Raw genomic sequence first — 20,293 nt, forward strand, 5'->3', positions numbered from 1 at the left:
CATGGTAGGTCAGCTACCAAGACAGTTTAGAGCTGGGGTAAAGAAGGAGGGAGTGTACCCCTAACCGAAGGAGTCCGAGAGTTACCTGCTGTCCCAAGGACTCTCCCCTCACCCTAGCCCAAGTGTGGTAGTCCCTCAAGGCCAGGCCTTGTGGGCTTCAGGAAGGTCCTGAGTGACTAGGACCTTCCCCCAGGCATGCCACTCCGGCTTTGCACTGTGGCCTGATTGTGTTTCCTCACCACCCATGCCTTTGCCGGGGGTCACAGCCTGGCTGTTCTAAGAGGTTGTGGGGCTTCAGAAAAAGACAAGGTCTTGCGTTCCTGTTCCTCCCCAAGCCTGCAACTGGGCTCACCTGGAACCAGAGCAGTATGGTCCAGGTGAGGAAGACAGTAAGGGTGCTCCAGGTGTCTTACTCCCTCAAGAGCGAAGCCAGAAGGGGGAGATGGGCAGGGAGAAGGGGAAGCAGGTCAGGAGACTCACGATCGCCACGCAGACCGCAGGCCAGCCTTGCCCAGCATCTGGTGTGCGAGCTGCAGGTTCACAGAGAGAGCACAGCTACTCAGATCGCACTTTCAAACCTCTGTGTTCCTGGCCATGGTAACATGTGAAGTTTGTGTCAGGATTCGGTGGGTGCATTCTAAAAGGAAGACAAAGTTCTCTGGGACAGTGTCCCCCTTAGTGCAGGCGGTCGCTGGGAGACTTCAGCTTTTGTTTCTTTCGTGACCTACACTGGACTCGAACCACTGACCTGTTGATGAACCGACCCCTCAGGACCCCACCCCAGCAGCCTGTTCTTCCTGCTTGTCTTTGAGAGGCTCCTGGCATCTGCTCCGCGGCCCCCTGCCTGACAGTCACACCGGCTGCCCGGGGGCTGTCCACGCGGGGCAGTGCCTCCCCTCATGCCCACTGCCTGTTTCTTCCTGCAGGCCCCAGCGCCTTCACAGAAGCTGTGGCGTACATCCAGGCCCAGTACGAGAGCAAGAACAAGTCGACGCACAAGGAGATCTACACCCACGTCACCTGCGCCACCGACACCAACAACATCCAGTTTGTCTTTGATGCCGTGACGGACGTCATCATCGCCAAAAACCTACGGGGTTGTGGACTCTACTGAGCCCCAGCCTCCTGCCAGGCTGCCCATGCCCTACCCAGACCGCACCCACTCCTCCCCTGGAGCCAGAGCTCTGCCACCTCTCAGGCCACTCTTTGCACTGAGGAAGGAGAACCCAGAAGCTGGCGCCAGGGGTGGAAGCGGGAGCACCCTTGTCACCCACACCACCGCTCCCAGTGGATGTATGGTGACAGGGGCTGGTGGGGTGCTGAGTGCTGCAAGGCTGATGACCACCAAGCCACCACCTGAGTGCTGCTCACTGGCCTCCGCTTTGTCTCATAGTGTTTTATTCGAGGCTGGCAGGGCTGGGAGGGGGGATTGAGCCGCCATTGGCCCAGAATGGGCATGTCCTTACTCCATGACTCATGCCGGAGTCCCGGGGCCTCTTCTCATCATCAGGACGGCCCTGAGGCCGGGTGCTGGCAAGTTTGTGGGGTAATAGAAGCCATCCCTCAGCTTTGCCTGGGGTCTCTTGTCGAGGGCTGCTCCACCACCAAAAGCCAGCGTGGGACCCGGCTGACCGACTGCATGTGGGTGTGGGGCTCAGGCCTGGCGAGTGCCTCCCCCTCCCTCAGGCCTCAGCCCTCCTCCTCTGGGCATCCTCCCTTGCCCATTGCCCTCCCCAGATCCCTAATCCAACCTCTACTGAGACTGACCAACCGCCTGGAGTGGCCAATGGTGGGAGGGGTCAAGGCCTGCACCTGGCAGGAGTTCGGGAAGAGGACAGAGGTGAGGAGAAGTGCAGGGCCACAGCCAGGGGACAGCCACCTGCTTGGTCCGGTTCCCAGCTCAGCTGCTCCAGGGTGAGTGGATGTGCTTTACTTGTCCTGGTTGCAGTGAGTCCAACTTGATAGCAGGGACAGGCTAGGGCCTTTGAACTGGGGTTTTTATAGGCATGGAGGCCCAGGGGAGGTCTGGGCCAGGCCTCTGTGGCCAGTGCCCACTTTGGTCCATCTTAGTCAAGAAATCAGGGAGCCCTTGGTGACCTCCCAGCCTCAGGAGAAGAGGAGAGCTGGTGGGTGGAATCGGCACCCTGGAGTGGCACTCTTTGGGAGCTCAGGCCAGCTCGAACACATCCTGCCCTCCCTGCTCCAAAGGGAGGGTCCCAGGATCCCTTTGCGACTTTGCTGCAGAGACCCCTGAGCAGAAGGGGCTGGGGGTGCTTCTGTGTCCTGGCCCTGTCTAGGGCAGTGAGCACACCTCCCTCGCACTCCTGGCACCTCCAGTCAGCTGACCCCACAGCCAGCAGCCAGGAGGCCTGTTCACTTGTGTGGCAGACTGTGCCCAGGGACCAGATGGACCCCAGGAGGGCAAGGGCTGCCTCTTGAGGGCCTCTGCTTCCCTCCTTGAGCCCTGTGTCCTCCCAGCCTCACACAGTGTGGCTCATCCGGGCCAGGCAGGAGCCTGAACTCCCCTTGGGCTGCCCAGGAACCAGGAAGAGCCCCAGGCCCATGGCTCTGGGCTCGTTGGTTTCAGCAGGCACAGAGCTGCAGGTGGTGCAGGGAGATCGGGACTTCCCTCTTGCCAAAAGCTAACAGAGACAGGGCCTCCAGCAGAGCCCTTCCCTGCCAACTGCAGGACCATCCCATCAGCCCAAACCCACTTCCACTATGTCCACCTCCACCATGTTCTGGTCCTTGTACCAGGTGCAGGAATGTGGTGGAGGACAGGCCCTTGCAGCCAACTGCCTCAAAATCTTGCCATGGACAGTCAAGGCCATTTAAGTCATTTTGCCCCACACTGATGACATAGCTGATGCTTCCAGCATCACCACCTGGGTGTGGCCAGCTGTGCTCATAACTGCCCCAGACTGTGACTGCAGATTCAAAAGCCTGGCAAGAGGTGGGATAGTGGCCCAACCCCATCTCTAAGGCCATCACCCTGGTGGTGGAAGTCACTGACCCTGTAGCCCCAGGGCTCTCTCCCCAGGGGCAGTACAATGGCCAGAGTCCAGGCTGGAGTCAGGACATGTGTCCAGCCCTCCCACCTGCAGCATTGCAGGGAGGAGCCTGGCCTTCCAGGATGCCTCTCTCCTGTAGCTGCTCCGACCTGCTCAGTGTCTTGCGCCGTCCCAGCCGCCCCGCCCTGGCCTGCTGAGGCTGGGGACCTCAGCTGTCTGGTATAAGCCAGAGGGAGAGGGTGTCTAGCGAGGCCCTCTCTCCTCTCCATGTCATCAGAGCAGCTCCATCACCGGGGACAATCAGGGCGGCCGGTGAGGTCTGGCTCCGTCGTGGATGTGGTTGTGGGGGAGATGTTGGGAGTGACTGGACAAGGACGGGTCTCGTCCACAGTGGCTCTGTGTGTCCCCAGAGGGGCTGTGCTAAGCTCTGAGTGGCTCTGACCCAGCAGGTCCACGTCTAGGAAGGTTGCCTTTGCCAAACTCGTAAAAACGTGCCTATCACTGAGATGCCTGTGAGCAAGTTCTGTGCCCTGCGCAGCAGCTGTCCCTCTGCCTTCTCTGAGCACTGACAGACAGTCCCAAGGCTCTGGGGACTGGCTCAGGTGCTGTCCGCCTGAGGGTTAAGGAGGGGCTCCACTGGACTCTATCGAGAACAGGGTATCAGTCACAGTCTGAGCAGAGAGCCCAGCCTGGACCCCTCACCAGCAGCCCCGGCCTTCAGGGTCCTGTGACCACCTACTGTGGAGACCCTGCTCCTGATGTGCTGTACCTCTCTCCCCGCTGACCCAGCAGAGCCCAGGCAGAAAACCTCCACCACATCAGGTGCCAGGAGGCAGCTCTGCTCCCAGCCCAGCTCCACACCCACTGTGGGATCTGGAGGCACCCTGCTGGGTCTCCAGGGGTCGGCAGCCCTAAATCCCTCCACCCCGGCCCTATAAGTAGGCTGTCTGCAAACCCCAAAAAGGAAAGTCACCTCTCCCAAGCCCTCATCTCCCATCAGCACAAGCCCTGCAGCTCCCTCCCACCTGTCATCCATCAGTTAGTCCCCAGCGGCAGACACTGGAAGTCCTACCTACCTTTAGCCTGCACCCTTCCTCACCGCCCGCCCCTCTCATTCACTCTTCTTGGCAAGTGATCCACCAACACCAGGGAGGGCCATTTAACGGGACCTAGGTCTCCTTCCCCGTAGCAGCCTGCACACACCCCCTTTAGAGAAGCCGGGGCCGGGGCCTCCTCTGAGCCTTGTGGAGGCCTTCAGGCACAACCTGGCACTTCTTAGGAACCAAGACTGAGACTCTGGCTCTGTGTCTCCAGGGGTTCCACCTGGGGTGCCAAAGGTGGCACCCACAGACAGTTCCCCATGCAAGCCACAGGTCTACAGGGCAGCCCAGGGAACAGGGCCAGGTTGGAGCCATGCTATGGGCCTGTGGCAGGGTTCCCCAGCCTTACCCTCTCCTCGAGGAGTGTCCTGAACCTATCCTGCCTGGAGAGTAGAGCTGGGGACTCCCAACAGGCTGCTCCCCAGCCAGATGAAGTCCCCTGTAAAGGAAGGGGCAGGCCAGGGTAAAAGCAGAAAGTCCAAAGTCCTAAAATTCTCCATCAGAGAGGGGCCCCCTCTGAAGGCATCTCTCTGCCAGGCCCAGTGCACAAAGGCCATCTGGTTAACTGGGCCCTTCCACGGCCCCACATGCCGCTCATCTAGCCAGTTCTCACCTTCCCGGTACCATGCCCGCCCTCCAGTTCCGGGCAGCAGCCCCTCACCTCCTTATCTCCCCTGCCTGCCGCTTCTGACCGGTCCTCTGGCTGCACCTCCTCTGCCTCCCAGAGCCTCCCCGCCACCCTGCAGCCTGCCTGCGCCCTCCCAGTCCCAGGCAGGGTGGGCTGGGGCTCCCACTCCTTCCTTAGCAGAACCGAATTAGGTACAGTGTCCCACCTCCCAACCCGGTCGCCACCACCCACCCCGTATTAACTGTAATTTTGTAAGAAGAGTTGACTTGTTGGTTTAATAAATCTCTAGTTATTGTAATAATTTATTGGCTGCCGTAATGTATTTATTAGTCACCTACCGTTAATAAACAGTGCCAGCTCCTTCTAGCGTGAGTGTGATGTGTTGTGTCAGTCAGTGCCAAGGAGCCTCCGCCAGGCGCACCCGCACAACACACGTCCTCGTGCCACCCCAGTCCTGGGGCTGTGGACAGCCTGGTGGCGTGGGCAAGTCCCGCTGGGGAGAGGACTCCAGGTGCCCAGTCGCCCTGTCCACCTCAGGCTCTTTGGGAGGCAGGCAGGTGTGTCCCGGTCTGAGCTGCGTCCCAGTCCTGGTGTCCTGTGTGCTTGGTGCCGGCGTGATGGGGCTGCACAGCCTGGCGTGGCTATCCTGCTGCTCTCGGGCTCCACTGCAGCCTGGGCAGGTGGAGGAGATGACCCTGGGGACGGCTCCCAGTGGCTCCACAGAAAGGTGACTGTCCATCTGTGACTCCTGACTCCTCTTTTCTGACGTGGTGAGGTCTCTGACTTCAACATACTTCCCTTTTAGGAAGCTGGTAGACACACGGTGTCCCGGCCCCTTGGTGACAGGCTCCAGAGGGACAGCAGTCAGGCCTGGAGCATGGGTTGAGGGTCTCAGTACCGCCGCCCCCACCCCCAGTGGCTCCCTTCCTGAGCTTCCAGGACCAGCCCTTGCCAGGGGCACTCCAAGGCCCTGTCCTCAACCAGGCCAGGTCTGACTGTGCGTGTCCTCTGCTCCCCAGAGCCCTCCCCAGCTCCGTGCTGCTCCATGTGAGTGTGTTGCTGTTCCCACTAGATTGTAAGCTCTCTGAGGGCAGGAGCCTGGCCTGGTGGCCCCTTGGCTGTGTGGCCCAGCACAGGGCCTTGCACACCAAAGGCCAGTCAGGATCATCAATGTGAGCCTCGAGCAAGAGCACGTGTCTGCGTCTGCGGGCAGCAGGGCTGGGCCTCGGCAGGTGAGGCCCTACGCACCTGGGGAGCTGGCCTGGATTTCTCCTCTAAACCTAAGCTTGGTGGCCTCTTGAGGAAGAGAACTTGAGCCCAGTGCGTAGCCCCTGTTCTCGGCTCAGGTTGCCCTGGCAGCCTCCTGGGAGTGCCCAGTGGCACTGCACCCCAAGCCTCTGTGGAGCAAGGCAGTGCTGGGACACGGGGGCTGTGGGGCTGGGGACTGCTCACCTCTGCTGTGGCTTTTCGTCTGTGTTGGACAGCTGTAGGACAGGGTGCCTCGTGGATCAGGAGGAGGGCTCGGCCCTCATGGTGGCCCAGGCATGGGTCCACTTGACCCCTCAACCTCTGCTTGCGCTTTCCAGAGCAGATTCCACCATGATGGCAAAGGAGTCTTCCTCCTCCTTGACTGTGACGGTGTGAATGATGGGGAGTGGGAGAGAAATGAGAACAAAATTTCCAGCCGCGGTTAGGGGGGTAAGGAAATCCTAAGCGGCGACTGGTGTGTTTGGCAGAATAGAAAGATAAAACCATTTCCCTCGGGTCCCACAGGGGGTCAGAACCGTGTGACTGTCCAGGTGCCCCCGAGGGCAGCTGAGGGCTCAGCCTGCCTGGTCGCCACCCTGACTGCAGCCGCAGGAACCAGAGCCCTGATGTAACCCTGCAGGTGTCAGGGAGGTAACTGAAGCAAGGACTGAGGATCTGGGGACCCGTCACTGGCTGCTCAGACTGACTGGAAAAGCCACTACTTACGTTCTGCCTCCAGCCAGAGCCTCAGCAAGCCTCTGGGGGGCTGGGGACCCAACCCAGGGCCTCCTGGGAGCCTCTACCACTGAGCTGTGCCACCAGTCTCTGCTCTCTAGGGTTCCAGCGGTGTCACCTCATTGTCCTCTAAGGGTTGATGAGTTTACATGACACAGCAAGGAGAAGAGCTGGGCACCATGTTGGCAGAGTGGTCCTCAATGACCAGCAGTGGCCACTTCATCCAGGGGGACGGCTGTGGCCACCAAGCCAGCTCCTACTGTTTGCTCATCCCAGAGGCCCCAAACTAGCTCACCCTCAGCTCACAGTGTCCAGTGTCCACCCCAGGTGTCTTCTCTTTGCCATAACTTGTTTCAGTCTAAACGAGGGAGTTGGAGTTGAGCCTGGCTTACTTGTGGACCTGGGCTTTGGACCCATGGAGTCAGGTTTATGGTGACAAGTTCCCAGGACTAAGATGGGGTTCTTGGGGACAATAAAAGAGGCTGTCCCTTCCTCCACATCCTTGTGCAGACAAGTGTGCCCCCGTACTGCAAGAAACACATCACCTAAGTGAATATGCTTGGTGTCCCAAAGTAGAATTATCTGTCCTGGCCCAGGGGAAAGCCGGTCCTCCTAGGACTTGGCTTTACTCGGGGTCCCGTCACATTCATCTGTTGGCTGAGCAGCTTCCTTGTGTGGAGTGACAAGGTCTTATAGCCCCTTACAGTAAGGCATGGACAAGCCTGACCCAGCCAGAGGAGGTGTGCCCCGTCCCCCCGCATCCCTGAAGGAGCCCTGGGTGGGACCACCTCCGCTGAGTGACAGCCCCAAGCATGCTGACAGCCTGGTGCCATGTTCCCCTCAGACCACGGGACAGGCCTGGAGTCCCTCACCACTCCCAGAGGACCCTGCCCACCCCTGGGTTGGTGCAGACATGCAGATCCGAAGCTCAGCTCCCCAGTTCCCATCCAGCACCTCCCCAAGACCTTGCACAGATGGGGGCTGTGCAGAGAGAAGATCCGGGTCAGCCTCAGCCAGAAATCCATGGTTGTTTCCCAGTCCCTTGTCGCCATTGGCCCTGAGGTGGTGGTGTTCTGGTGCTGAGGTGCTCTGCAGATTGGAAGGAGGACAGAGTCCGGTGTCCCAGCTCACAGGTTCTGTCTGTCAGCCTCTCGGAGGCAACCGGGACACTGGGGCCCCTGTGAGCTGCTGAGTAGCCCGGGCCCTTTCCAAGCTAATTCTGCTCTTCTCTTTCCCTGTCTGTGTTTCCTGGTGCTGTCTGTCTCCCTGTCTTCCCACCCTGGGGCTGCAGAACCGCATGCACGAGTCGCTCATGCTCTTCGACTCCATCTGTAACAACAAGTTCTTCATCGATACCTCTATCATTCTCTTCCTCAACAAGAAAGATCTCTTTGGTGAGAAGATCAAGAAGTCACCTTTGACCATCTGCTTTCCTGAATACGCAGGTGGGTGTCCTGGCAACCCTGTGCAGGAGCAAGCCCCAGCCCTAGTGGGACCTGGGTCTCCCTCAAAAGGCATGAGCTGGAGTCTGACTACTGTGGGCTGCTCAGCCGGTGCTACTGGGGACACCAGCCAGCAGGCCAGAGCAGGAGTGTGGCAGGGGTGTAGAGAAAAACACTCAGCACGGAATCTAAAGAGGACAGTATCCTCTCCTGAGCTCTATGGGTCAGGACAGGTGACTCAGAGTGGCAAGGCAGGGCTGGGAGCTGTGGCACAAGAGGCTGAGGCAGGAGGACTACAAGTTCAAGGCCAGCCTCAGCAACTTAGCAAGGCCCTGTCTCTAAATATAAATGGGTTACAGATGTGGCTCAGTGGCTAAGTGCCCCTGGGTTCAATCCCCAGTACTAAAAAAAAAAAAAAAAAAAAAAGAGTGGCTTGACAGGGTTCAGGACAGGACGAGAAACGTCCCCTTCCCCTTTATTCCTAGTCTCAGGTCCTAGCAGGACAGCCTCCTAAAAAATCTCATCAGGGGCCTCGCCTGCCTCCTTCCCAGGACACCCCTGGGCCACACCTTACTCTTCCACAAAAAAAAAGGTGGCTCATAGCCTGATTGGGGCCTAGGCTCAGTTCAGCTCCCGTGTGCTTTGGTACAGTGACCATGTCGTGTGTCACGGTCACCACAGTCAGTCTATGTGGCAGCCCAGGCCCAGCCAAAGCATCCCTCCCCTCCCCCACCCCGGCGTTTGGTGCTCATTCTCTTCCCTCTTCCCCTGCCCAGGTCTTTCCTCCAAATCAAACCACTCCACCTAGTGCGAGTCCACCCTGTCCCCTGCCTTCTCTTGGCTTCTTTTTCCAACCTGGTTCTCCCAGGAACACACCACGGCCCCACAATGCAGCTCTTTCCAGACGGCTGCAGGAGGGAGGGTTTGCTGTTGGGGGGACCAAGTCTGGACTGTTGCAAAAGCCCAAGAGCAGGCTGATGAGATACTGGGGCCCAGCCCAGCCCTCTGGGGACCAGAATGTTTTAAGGGTCTCTGGGGTGGACTCACCTTTGCATGCTGAAGAGAACAGAGGCCTCGCCATCCTCAGTTAAGGGCACAGGTTGGCCCAGCCAGGAACCTGCTCACCAACGCCACCCCCAAGTGTGTGACAATCTGGAACACGAGTGTGAAGAAGGGCCTGTCTCCTCACTGATGTTCCACGCGGCCTGCCCAACCCAGGGTGCAGAGGGGGAGGCCCACTAGGGACTGTGCCCTGCACCCTAGGCTGTTGGGTCAGCCCAGTGTCAGGAGCACAAAGTCTCCCACCGAGCAGGCGCCAGCACCACCCCTGGAGCCAGGCCTCCTGCAGCTCTGGACAAGTGACTGAATCCCCTGAGCCTCATTTTTATCAGGCTCCACAGTAGATCACCCCATGGGGTGGCCACCCCCACATTCCAGCAGCCCTCACAGGCCAGTGCCACCCTCAGGGGCAGGCCCAACCCTCGGGCTCTCCTGTGTAGTGTCCTGCTGGAGCTTGACTTGGGATGTGGCCTGAGGAGTGGTCAGTGGGTCTCACTGCTGGATAGTGTGGGCACTGGGCAACTCCCCGTTGATGTCCCCAGCAAAAGCCAGTCTGGATTGGCCATGTCTGAGATCCCCAGGGCCTTCCATGGGATCCTGAGTTCAAACCACACAGATGGCAAACAGTCACCACACCATGGCCCCAGGGGGGGACAGGCCTGTGAGACACAGAACAAGCTGGGGGTGGGGGGCAGTGGCTGACTGTCTCAGGGGCCGAGTGCCCAGCACTGGGCAGCTGTGGGACTTCGTCAGATCGAAGGACTTGGCAGACGGGCACAGTGGGTGTCCCCATCATCCGGGCACGTTCCAAAACTGCCTTTGTCCCAGGGTCCACCTGCGTCTCTTGGCCTGGAAGTTCTGCTGAGCTCAGTGCTCAGTGTGCGTCCGCTCTCAGCCTCTCTGCTTCTGTGGATCACCCCTAACCCCAGGGACGTCCCCACCTGTCACCCTCATGATGGCTTCCCTGGCTGGAGCTGCCTTTTGAGTGTCTTTAAAGGAGAGGAGAGAAATCCTTGCTGCTGACCTGAGAGCCTAACCCAGCCACCCCGCTCTGTCTTCACGCTGCCCACAGTCCTGGGCAGGGTGGGAGGTATCCTCCCACCCACCCCAAATGACATTGGGCCATTTCTGTCCTGGGCCAGATCCGGGGAGCACTGAGGAAAATGGGGCATCTTCCATGGAAGGCTGTCCCTCCACAGGGCACAACCACAGGGTGGGCTTGTGGCCAGTGGGAAAATGCCTTGCGTGTGCATAGGTGTGCCCTGCTATTTGCACCCACACCAGCCAGGATCCAGGTGACACCTAAGGAATTGCTGGGGGGTGGTGAGGGGCCCAGCTGGTCACACATGCCGATACCCCCTTTAATTTCCAACCTGGAAGGTGCCACTGTAAGCACCAAGAGCTGGGACTGCTGAGAGATGCCCTCAGCCCCACAGAGTGACCTATTGCAGGAACCCACTAAGGACAGAGCCCAGGCCCCACTCAACGTCCACCACGCCTCGAGACCCCAGAAGTCCTGCTCACCACCCTGCTGGGCGGCTCCCTCATCAGACTTTATTTTCTTGGTTTATGAGAATCAACAGGACTGGTCTAGATCATGGCAGGTGTTCAGTTGTTCCTTCAGAAAGTAGAAAAGGGTGATCTGTGGCCATTGTACCTCCAGAGGCCCGGCGTAGATCCCTTGTGCAAAAGAACCCAAGAAGTCAGAAGCCAGGCGGCTACTAAGCCTTACAAAGTTGTTGTTGTTTTAACATTTTTAGCTGAGGGTGGACACAGTATCTTTATTATCGTTTTTTTAATGTGGTGCTGAGAATTGAACCCAGGGCCTCCCACATGCTAGGCAAGCGCTCTACCACTGAGCCAGTACCCCAGCTCCCACAGTTTTTAATTTGAAATGGAATGACTGGAGAGTATTTCCTCTAGTCCCTTCCTCTGTCCCATCCCACTTCTGGAACCTGCCACAAACCACTTCTCTCTCCTCTGTGTGCCCCCCACCCAGTCCCCACCATGCTCACAGGGCTTCGGCCCTGTCCTCTGTCTCGTTACAGGCTCCAATACCTATGAAGATGCAGCTGCCTACATCCAAACACAGTTTGAAAGCAAAAACCGCTCACCCAACAAAGAAATTTATTGTCACATGACTTGTGCCACAGACACGAATAATATCCAGGTGGTATTCGACGCTGTCACCGACATCATCATTGCCAACAACCTCCGGGGCTGCGGCTTGTACTGACCTCTTGTCCTGTATAGCAACCTATTTGGTAATGATTCCAGCACTCAGAACAGCTTGTGCGCACACACACACACACACACACAAAACACCACTAACAAATGCAAGTTGGTAAATAAACTTTAAAGAGGCATAACAAAACCTTATATATACACAAATATATATTAGAAAAATCTTTTTAGTTTGTACTAGAAAGAGCTGTGGACAGAACTGACCGCCATCCCGTAGCTCACCGAGGCTTTCCTGGGACAGCGCAGGAGAGTGCACACGTGTGTGGACACACATCCCCGTGCACACACTCACGTGTGTTGGGAGCCTGGTTGGCAAATCGGTCCTTCTCAGGACAGCCTGGGGTCTTCGTTTCTAAGACCCACTTCTGTGAGCAGGGGGAGGGCAGAGGAAGGCCAGGCCCAGCCCAGCGTGGTCCCCTGCCCTCCACCCACACAGGCAGTGCTGTCAGTTCTGTCCCTGCTCTTATGCGGATTCCAAAACCCTTTAAGAAAATGGCCAATGCCCTACACATCTCCCGACCCCAGACCCACAACAACAGAAAATTTTGAGGTCACTTCTCTTGGGGTGGTGGTGGTTGTTAATTGTGAGAATTTAGAAGAATCATTGCTCTGATCAATCCACTGTCTCCTGAGTTTTCTTTTTTCATGTAAACAAGACCAGAATCAGAGAACCGGGAGACTTGATCTGCTTTCTAAAAGCAGCCAAGGGGAGGGACTTGTGGAGTTGAAGCCAGCTTCCCTCCCAGAGCGCCCTGGGGACAGAAGGGCCAGGAGGCATCGGAGTGGCCCAGGGGAGGGCTGGACTTGTAGACCAGACCAGAGTTGCATCCCGTGGGCCGAGGTTTCCCAGGGCGGCTGGGATGGGCTTCACTGGAGCCCTGGAGCCTGAGAGGCCATCCCGTCTGGCCCACCCCAGCCTCAGTTAAAATGTTCTAGGGTGTTTTGTTGGTTGGTTGGTTTTTAAAATGGAAGAAAATGGTCAGACTGGACCCCTTATCTCTCTCTCTGCAGACTGCTTCACGGACTCTTTGCTGTTGACGTTGATCTCCTGGTAGCATGACCTTTGGGCCTTTGTAAGACACACAGCCTTTCTGTACCAAGCCCCTGTCTAACCTACGACCCCAGAGTGACTGACGGCTGTGTATTTCTGTAGAATGCTGTAGAATCCGGTTTTAGTTCAGTCTTTACATTTAGAATTTGAAAGAAAAACAAAACAAAACAAAATATTTCTCATGTGCTTTGTAGTTAAAAAAAAAAAAAAAAAGAAGACAAAGGAAAACTTACCATTTCACCCGTATTTCTTTATCTTTTGAAATAGAGAACATACACTCGAGCACCCACGCCCTCCCCTCCCAGCGTGGCGCGGCCCAGGGCCCGTCTGCCACCAGGGCCCGGTGGGTGCATTTGCTGGCAGGAGCGCTCCTAGGCGGGGCTCTCCAGAGCCACAGGCCACTGCAAACCCTGCTGCCCATGAGCCACCCAAAGACCGCAGACACTACCGAGGGGTGGCACGCTCCTGTCCCCAGCCCTGCACTCCAGACACACCCTGACTCCAGGTTTGTATAGAAAAAGCACAGCCCTCCCGGCCAGCAGCTGCCCAGCCCAGCCCGGTCCTCTAGCAAGATGGCCCGAGCAGAGCACCGGTTCCTGCCAGGTCCCCTTTCTTCAGAGTCCCTTTGTAATTTTTTTTTTCCTTTTTGTCCTGATGACAAAAAAGAAAGTCTTGGTATCACACGCCAGATCCGCTCTCGCGGCCTTCGGGAAAGGGGTTGCATCCTCCCTTGGCATCCTGGGCCTCGGCCTCTGGGCGACGCTGTCCTCCCGTGTGTGCCCTCCCCCACTTTCCTCCGTTTCAACGTGACCCGTGTTCCCTCTTTCTCATGTGGGGATGTTTGTGATGCAGACAAAAAGAAAAAAAAATTTTTTTAACTACCACAAGATGGAAGAAAAACACAAAAAAAAAATAAATAAAAAAAAGATGGAATGTAGTGTTTACATTAAAGCCACCGTTTTCATGATCAGCCCTATGTCATTTCTACTCCGACTAGTGTCCCAACCCCAGACCTCTTCACGGTTTCACTTTTAAGACAATAAATTTGCTGAAGACCAGTCACAGCCATTTCAAATAAAGAGGAGGCAAAAAGAAAAAACACAAAAAATTAAAAATAGAGAAAAAAAAACTTGAAAAAAAAAAAGAAAAAAAAAGCCCACGGGTCTTTCTAAGCCTTTCTATTCCCAATCGGTGAGGTTTCTGTGATATCTTACACACTGCCAGTCTACTTCTCTAATGGAAAATTCATGTGTAGCTCAATAAAGAGAATGTTTGTCTGTATTTCTGCGTCTCACCCTCTGCCTTCCACTCTGTGTGGTTGCCCGGGATGGAGAGGGAGGGAGGGACACTGGACTTGGCCACAGGCTGGTGGGTGAGGAATCCCAGGACCTTCTGTGGCCCCCTCTGTGCTGTGACTGGGGTGCCAGTTCAGAGCACAGACAGTAGTGTAGCTGCTTGGTGTCCCCTGGGAAGGCAGGCAGGGGAATAGGCCACTTCCTGGCTGTAGATGACCTCTTCTTCCTGGCTCCAGGCCCTTCCACTGACAGCTGGTTGTAGTCTCTGGTGGAACTGAGAATTAGGAAGGCAGAACATGGAGGGCCCCCGATCTTCTGTCTCCAGGGTTCCCACCACAGTGGAAGAATGGGTCATCCCAAGGAGGCCAAATTGCCTGGGCCCTCTGCACCCAAGGGGTCTCATCTACTCAAGAGCCAAGGACAAGCTTGGGACCCGTTAGACTGGCCAGGAAGGTTTCCCTCCATTTTTGTCTGCAGGCCAAACACACAAGTGGGACCGGGGCAGCACTCTCCTGACCCCCAACCCCTTGCATTTCCTGCCATGTTTAATGAGGTAGAAGCTCCTCTGATAAGGAGAATTACCAACTCAGAAAGACTTCTCCCTGGCACATGCCATTTGTCATTTAGTGGGGACAGACATAGGGGGTGATACTGTTTCAGAAACTGGGAAGACCAAGAGGCGCGTGCCACCCATAACACACAACCTGAATCATTTGTCCTCCCCAGCCCCTCTGCCAGCCCATGCTTCCTTCTCCAGTGCTTCCCTCTACCTCCCTTCACCTGATCTGCTGGCTGCAGAGTGGGGCACCCAACCCACCATCTGTGTTGACAAGAGAGGTTTGCAATTCAGGCTATACCTCCACTTCCAATGCTGGTCTTGGAGGCCATATGAAAGCCCAAATGGAAGGCTGAAGGAAACTAGGGCATTTTCTACATGTGGTGTACCTGAATCTCTCTAAACACTAGCCATCTGCTAACAGGGCTTTTCCCCAACTTTCAAATGAATTTTGTAGATAAAACCAACATTTTTCTTTTCCATTTCTGAAGATGAAACCCAGGGCCTCATGCATGCAGACAAGTGCTCTACCACACTCCCAGCCCTGACTTATCTTTCTTACAAGGGAAAGGGAAGTCAGGAAACTTTTTTTCTAGGAAAGGATGCAGGGAAAAGACCAACGAAACTAGAACAAGAACCATGAGGGCAGAACCTAACATCAATCCTAACGTGCAGCTAGAGTTAGAACCACTTCTAGCAGAAAGCAGCAGCATTGACGTGGACAACCCAAGGTTGGAGGGCCTTCCAGGACAGGCAGGGGCTACTCCTTGGCGAGCTCCCTGCAGGGACACGGTCCCCTTCCTACTCCCACCCTGCTTCCATAGAGTTCTCAGGGCCCTTTCCTGTAGTCCCTATGCAGAGGCTGCAGACAAGAGCAAGCGTCTGCACAAATTAAGCGGGAGGCAGGGCCCAGGAGGCCACCTAGCACCTAAGAGTCCCATCAACACCAGTGAGGCATCCACATGGATTAAAAGATAAGGCAGGGCTGGGGGTGTGGTAGAGCACTTGTCTGCATTCTCTATGGTATCTAAAAGTCCAAATTTTGGAAAAGAAAACCAAGGACTCATTAAGCTAATGGAGGGAGAACTCAGACTGGTTTCCAGAGTCCAGAGAGGGCGTCTCTACCATGCGCCAGAGCACTCCTGTCAGACACGGAGCTCCGGACTCCAGCGCCCTGACACATGCGCGAAGCAGTAGCTGCTCCTCCAGCCATAGGAGGTGGTGCCCTTCCTCTTGATCGTCCCCACACCTAAGAAGTCCACACTCCTGAGCCCAGTTGGCAACTCAGAAGCCTGCTCCAGCTCTGCTACTCCAGGGCTGAGCTCCAGGGCAAGCCGGTGACCCCGTGGCAGCCAGGAGAGTGAAAGCGGGCGTAGAGGAGCCCGCCCACTCTCACCAGCAGTCCCCTTAGCACCGCCTCGAGGGGGCCAGAAGCAGTGAGAGCTGGGACCCTCTGTAGCACCCAGAATCCTTTCCTGTCCAGGTGCGAAAGCCAAGGGTGACCTGGGACTTCCTTCTTAGACCACCTTACGCTATTGAAGGCACTTCTGCTTGGACCTCTACTGCATTCTATTCCCCAGTGTCTCAAGGCCCTCTAAAGTGACCTACACAATTTTCTCTTCTCATACATCTGAAACCTTAAGAACACAAGGAATGAATGTCACCTTAATGTGTTCCACACACAAAGTATGACATGATTCGAGGAAATAAAATCTCCCCATTTTCCTTGAAAAGATGAATACAAGAGAAAGAAACACTCGGTGCTGTCCTCTCCAAATACAACAGGACGTGAAATGCTCTCCTCCGGATCAGAGATGAAAAAATCCCAAACAGCAGACTCAAAATGGGAATCGGTGCCTGCACCACCGAAAAACCTGCCTCAGAGTCCAGCCACACGACACTTTAGAAGAGTTTCCTTTTTATTATTATTATTGTTTTACAATAAAAACAAATAGCTATGCTCTCAGCAAAACAAAACAAATTTTTTAAAAATCACAGAAATTTACTAACAGCATTTCAAGGTAAGGCTTTTTTGAAAGATTTATTGAAATAAATTATCTCTGCCTACATATTTACCTATCACCCTTTTTTCAATTACGTGTCAACATCCTAAAAACTTTCAGTTATGTAAAATACATTTACCTTTACCAATAATTTTAGATAATACTGGATTCTTCCAAAAAGGACTACCATAAACTATGCTTTCAAACATTAAAAAAAAAAAAAACTTAATCCAATGGGACATAAAACTGAACTATGTAACCTATGATTGCATGTTTCCGATCCTTCAACACGTGAAGGACGAGAAGCCCCCGCCTGGTCTGCCTCGAGGCACTGGGCTCACCATCCTACCTTTCTAAGTTGCACTAAACCAACAGGAACAAAGTGAAGGAAACGGAGGGCTCCAGGGAAGAAAGATATGGAAGGTATCTTTTATTTCTTCAACAATGCCCTCCAAGGTCTACTCTTCCCTCTTGCAAGGCCCACCCCTTCTCCAAGGACAACGCCCACGGGCTCTGGCATTGCCTCATTTAGTTGACCAAGGAATTAAAACCTCAAACCAAAGCTTGCTGCTTGACCTTCCTCATGTCCACAGGGGGCAAGAAATGGGGAGGGGCGGGTCGCCCCAGGGCAAGCTCACTGATGCAGGAGCACCAGAGTGAACGGAAGTAAAGCCAGCTGTGGACCAGGGTGCAGGTCATCCCTGGGTGTCCAGGGACAAAGGGGTCAAGGCCTCACATTCTGTAGCCCTGGGCTTTCCCTCTCGACTCCAGGAGTCAAACCAGGAGCTCTCTGACAGATGCCCTGCTGGCCCAGGGGCCCGGAACCTGTGGTCTGGCCTCTGGAACACTCTGAATGCTTCCTCACTAAGGACAGCAGTGACAACAGATCTCCTCCAATGGTGTGGGGTCGGGCTTGGGCTGTGCGTCTGCTCACCGAGTCTGTGCACCCTCCCCCAGTGCTCTTCCTGCCAGACACGGAGCTCAGGACTCCAGCACCACGATGCATGCGCAAAGCAGTAGCTGCAGCCTCCTGCTGTAGGCAGGTGGTGCCCACTTCCTCTTGATCGTCCCCACACCTAAGAAGTCCAGTCAACGCAGAAGAGATCATGCCTAGAGTTAAAATGTGCAGTGTTTCTAAGGGAAAAGAAATGTCACGTAGAAAGTATTACAAAGGAGGATTAAATCTGTCAGCTGTCCAAACACTATTAAGACACGTGCTTTATACAGCGCAATGCAGTCGGCCTGCTTCTTCACACGCAGGCAGCACTGGGTAGGCCACTCCTGGTCGGGCGCAGGGCTCAGGAAGAGGTGGCTGAGGAAGATGAGGAAGTGCTAGGAGGTCTGCTGCTTCTGAAGCCTCCGCTCAGCAGCAGCAGCCAGCATCCTTCGACGCAGGGTCACGGGGTCAGAGGACGTGCCTTCTGAGGGGAGAAAGCTCTCTGAGGCTGAGACATCTTCAGAACTTTTATTCAAGAATCGCCTACGAAGACAAAAGTCACATGAGAGATGGAAGCTCTGGAACCCATACAGAATGTGGCTTCATTTAGATTTCCCCCTCTCCAGGCACCTCATGAAGCTGCCACTCAGAACCGTCCCATGGAAAGGCCACCTGCTATCTGTGGGCTAGACATGGGCTCAGTGGCACAGCGCTGGCCTCATCTGCATAAAGCCCTGGGTTCAACCCCCACGGGAGGAAGGGAAGGATGCCTGTCTCTGAACAGATGGGCCCAAGTTCCCAGGGAGAAGCCTCTGAGTGGCTATCAGCATCCTTTCATCTGCCCAAAGAAACCGCGCAGGGACCCAGTTTTGTGTAGGGCCCAAAATCCACCCAGATGAACGCATGCTGGCCCTGTCCTCAGGAACTGAAACAGAGAGCGCCTATCCACCCACAGAACAGTACGTGCTCCAACTGCCACCAACCATGGTGGAACACGAGGTACTCAAGACACTGCTGATCTGAGATACATAGTGGTCAAGAGGGACATTGGAAGCCAGATCGCAGGCCTAGGCAGTGTGAACCTCCCTGGGCCTCAGTTTCCTGGCTGTCCATTTCTCAAATGGGCATAAATAACAGTGCTCCTTCCCAGAGCTGGTAAGAGGACTAAGGTAATGAATGCGAAGGGCTTGGGACACATGCGCGCATGTGGCTGCTATGTTTGCTTGAGATGACTGCCCCAAGGTACCAGCTGGCCTCAGTGTGGCCAGATCCTCTGCTGTTTCCAGAGGGGCTTGAAATCGGAGTTTTTAGGACATGCAATGGTTTTTCAATGCTGTCACCAGTTTAGAGGGGGCCGATGTGAGCTGGCACACAGGGCCTGCAGCCCCTGGTTTCTGAGTGCAGTGGAAGGCAACTCACTTCCGAGCCTGCTGCAGGAGGTCATCCTTGCGCTGGACCAACATGCGCTGTCTCTCGTCAGCAGACTTGGAGAAGCGGCTCCCCCGGGCCTCAAAGTCTTCCACCTCACTGGACTCCACATCCACTTCACTGAAGTCCAAGTTCTCCTCCAGGCGAGGACTGAGGTCCAATGGCACACGCTCAGTCTGGACAGAGGGAGGAGCTGTGAGCACAGGTCTCTCCCTCCCTAGACAAGGCACCCCTCAACAGGCGTAGTCTGGACTGGCAGCGGGGACTGCTACCAGGCAAGGAGGCTGAGCCTGGGATACATGTATACTGGAAACTTGGGCTCCTTGAGGGCGGGCCTGTGTATGACTCGTGCTAGCAATTCACACTGTGTTCAATATCATAAGGAAAGGACCGCCAGTATGAAAAACAATAGGCAACTGCTAGCTTGCATTCTGAGAATTCTGTTCAATTCTACTAATTGCTCGAGAATTTAAACAAGTTTCATCACAGCTGCTACATAAAGTTTATACCTTCACTTAGAAAACAGAGTTGAACAGGTGGAGGGTAAATGCTAAGGACCTTTTCTAAAAAAACAAAACAAAACAAAAAACACAGAGATAACAGATTATGTGGTTCCTTATGTAACAGGACTTAAAATGGGACATTTTCTTGGTTTTGGCTGAAGCTCCAGCGGCCAAGACAAGGCCTAAGTATCCTCAAGCAGATAACGCCATCTGTGCCGCTCACACTCCCAGGTCCAGCCCACCACCCACTCCCAGGCCACCAGAAAACTGAGGGCAGACTGTTCCATTTCTCAGTTGCTGAGGTAGGTGCTCCTCCATCAGCCATCCTTACCACCTCTCTTCCTGCTTTCAGCCAAGCCTGAAAGGGGACTTTAAGAGAGCCAAATGGCAGAGAGCCTGACTCAGTTCTCCTAGAGCTCTGGGGACACAGGGACAAGTGACTTGGGAAATCTAAAGGAAGGAAACTGGATGTAGTAGACCACAAAAATGGGTGGGGGCTGTGATGGGAGCAGGTTCCATATCCCCTGACTACAGGCAGACACTGTCCTGGGCTCAGGGGGTCCTTGTAGGAGGGAACTAGTCTGAGACTGTAAAACAGAGACTTTCCCCAAAAGGACCACTTGGGGGGTAATATGACCCCCAGGAAGGTAGGGGGGCACTACCCCTCCATAAAGGCCCTTAAGTTCAAGGAGAGTCTTACTGTCTAAGGAGGTTCTGAAGCAAGCTGGGGCAGGGGAATAGTTGAGAGTTAACATCTGCACACACCCCCCACATCCTGGGATCATACTGCCCCATCCTAAACTTCCCCGAGCCTGACCCTAGAGGTGCTTAGAAAGAACAGCTAAGTGAACAGAGGCAGTGGGAGAAAGAAAACCCAAGCCCCCCTCAGCCTCACCCTGCACAGGCTTCCAGGCCTGACTAGCAGCCTGAGCCGGGGCAGGAAGATTGAACAGAAGGATGCATAGGGCAGATGTGACCACTGGACCAGACTGAGGCTTTAATGATAAAGCCTTGTTATACAAGGTCTTTGCACTTCCTGTGAAAGATCAAACA

At 55.2% G+C, this 20,293-nt stretch overlaps 2 protein-coding genes across 3 annotated transcripts in view; one reads left to right on the forward strand and one right to left on the reverse strand.

Moving 5' to 3' along the window:
* The window catches only part of GNAO1 (G protein subunit alpha o1), a 156,196-nt gene extending 142,469 nt beyond the window's left edge, over nucleotides 1-13,727 (forward strand). The window contains exons 7-9 of one of the 2 annotated variants that reach the window (XM_081273367.1): nucleotides 8,014-8,167; nucleotides 11,272-11,487; nucleotides 12,479-13,727. In XM_081273367.1, coding sequence (XP_081129493.1) covers nucleotides 8,014-8,167; nucleotides 11,272-11,459 — 342 coding nt within the window. In that variant the 3' untranslated portion in view covers nucleotides 11,460-11,487; nucleotides 12,479-13,727. Of the gene's footprint in view, nucleotides 1-926; nucleotides 5,113-8,013; nucleotides 8,168-11,271; nucleotides 11,488-12,478 lie in introns of those variants that run through there. The other variant, XM_081273368.1, reaches the window with a different exon arrangement.
* A 2,543-nt stretch (nucleotides 13,728-16,270) lies between these two features.
* AMFR (autocrine motility factor receptor) overlaps nucleotides 16,271-20,293 on the reverse strand; it is a 40,740-nt gene continuing 36,717 nt past the window's right edge. The window contains exons 13-14 of the mRNA XM_081274961.1: nucleotides 18,729-18,913; nucleotides 16,271-17,852 (exon numbers count right to left, since the gene is read on the reverse strand). Coding sequence (XP_081131087.1) covers nucleotides 17,705-17,852; nucleotides 18,729-18,913 — 333 coding nt within the window. The 3' untranslated portion in view covers nucleotides 16,271-17,704. The remainder of the gene's footprint in view (nucleotides 17,853-18,728; nucleotides 18,914-20,293) is intronic.

Source organism: Spermophilus citellus, assembly GCF_964194105.1.
Source record: "Spermophilus citellus genome assembly, chromosome: 18".
Lineage (NCBI taxonomy): Eukaryota > Metazoa > Chordata > Mammalia > Rodentia > Sciuridae > Spermophilus > Spermophilus citellus.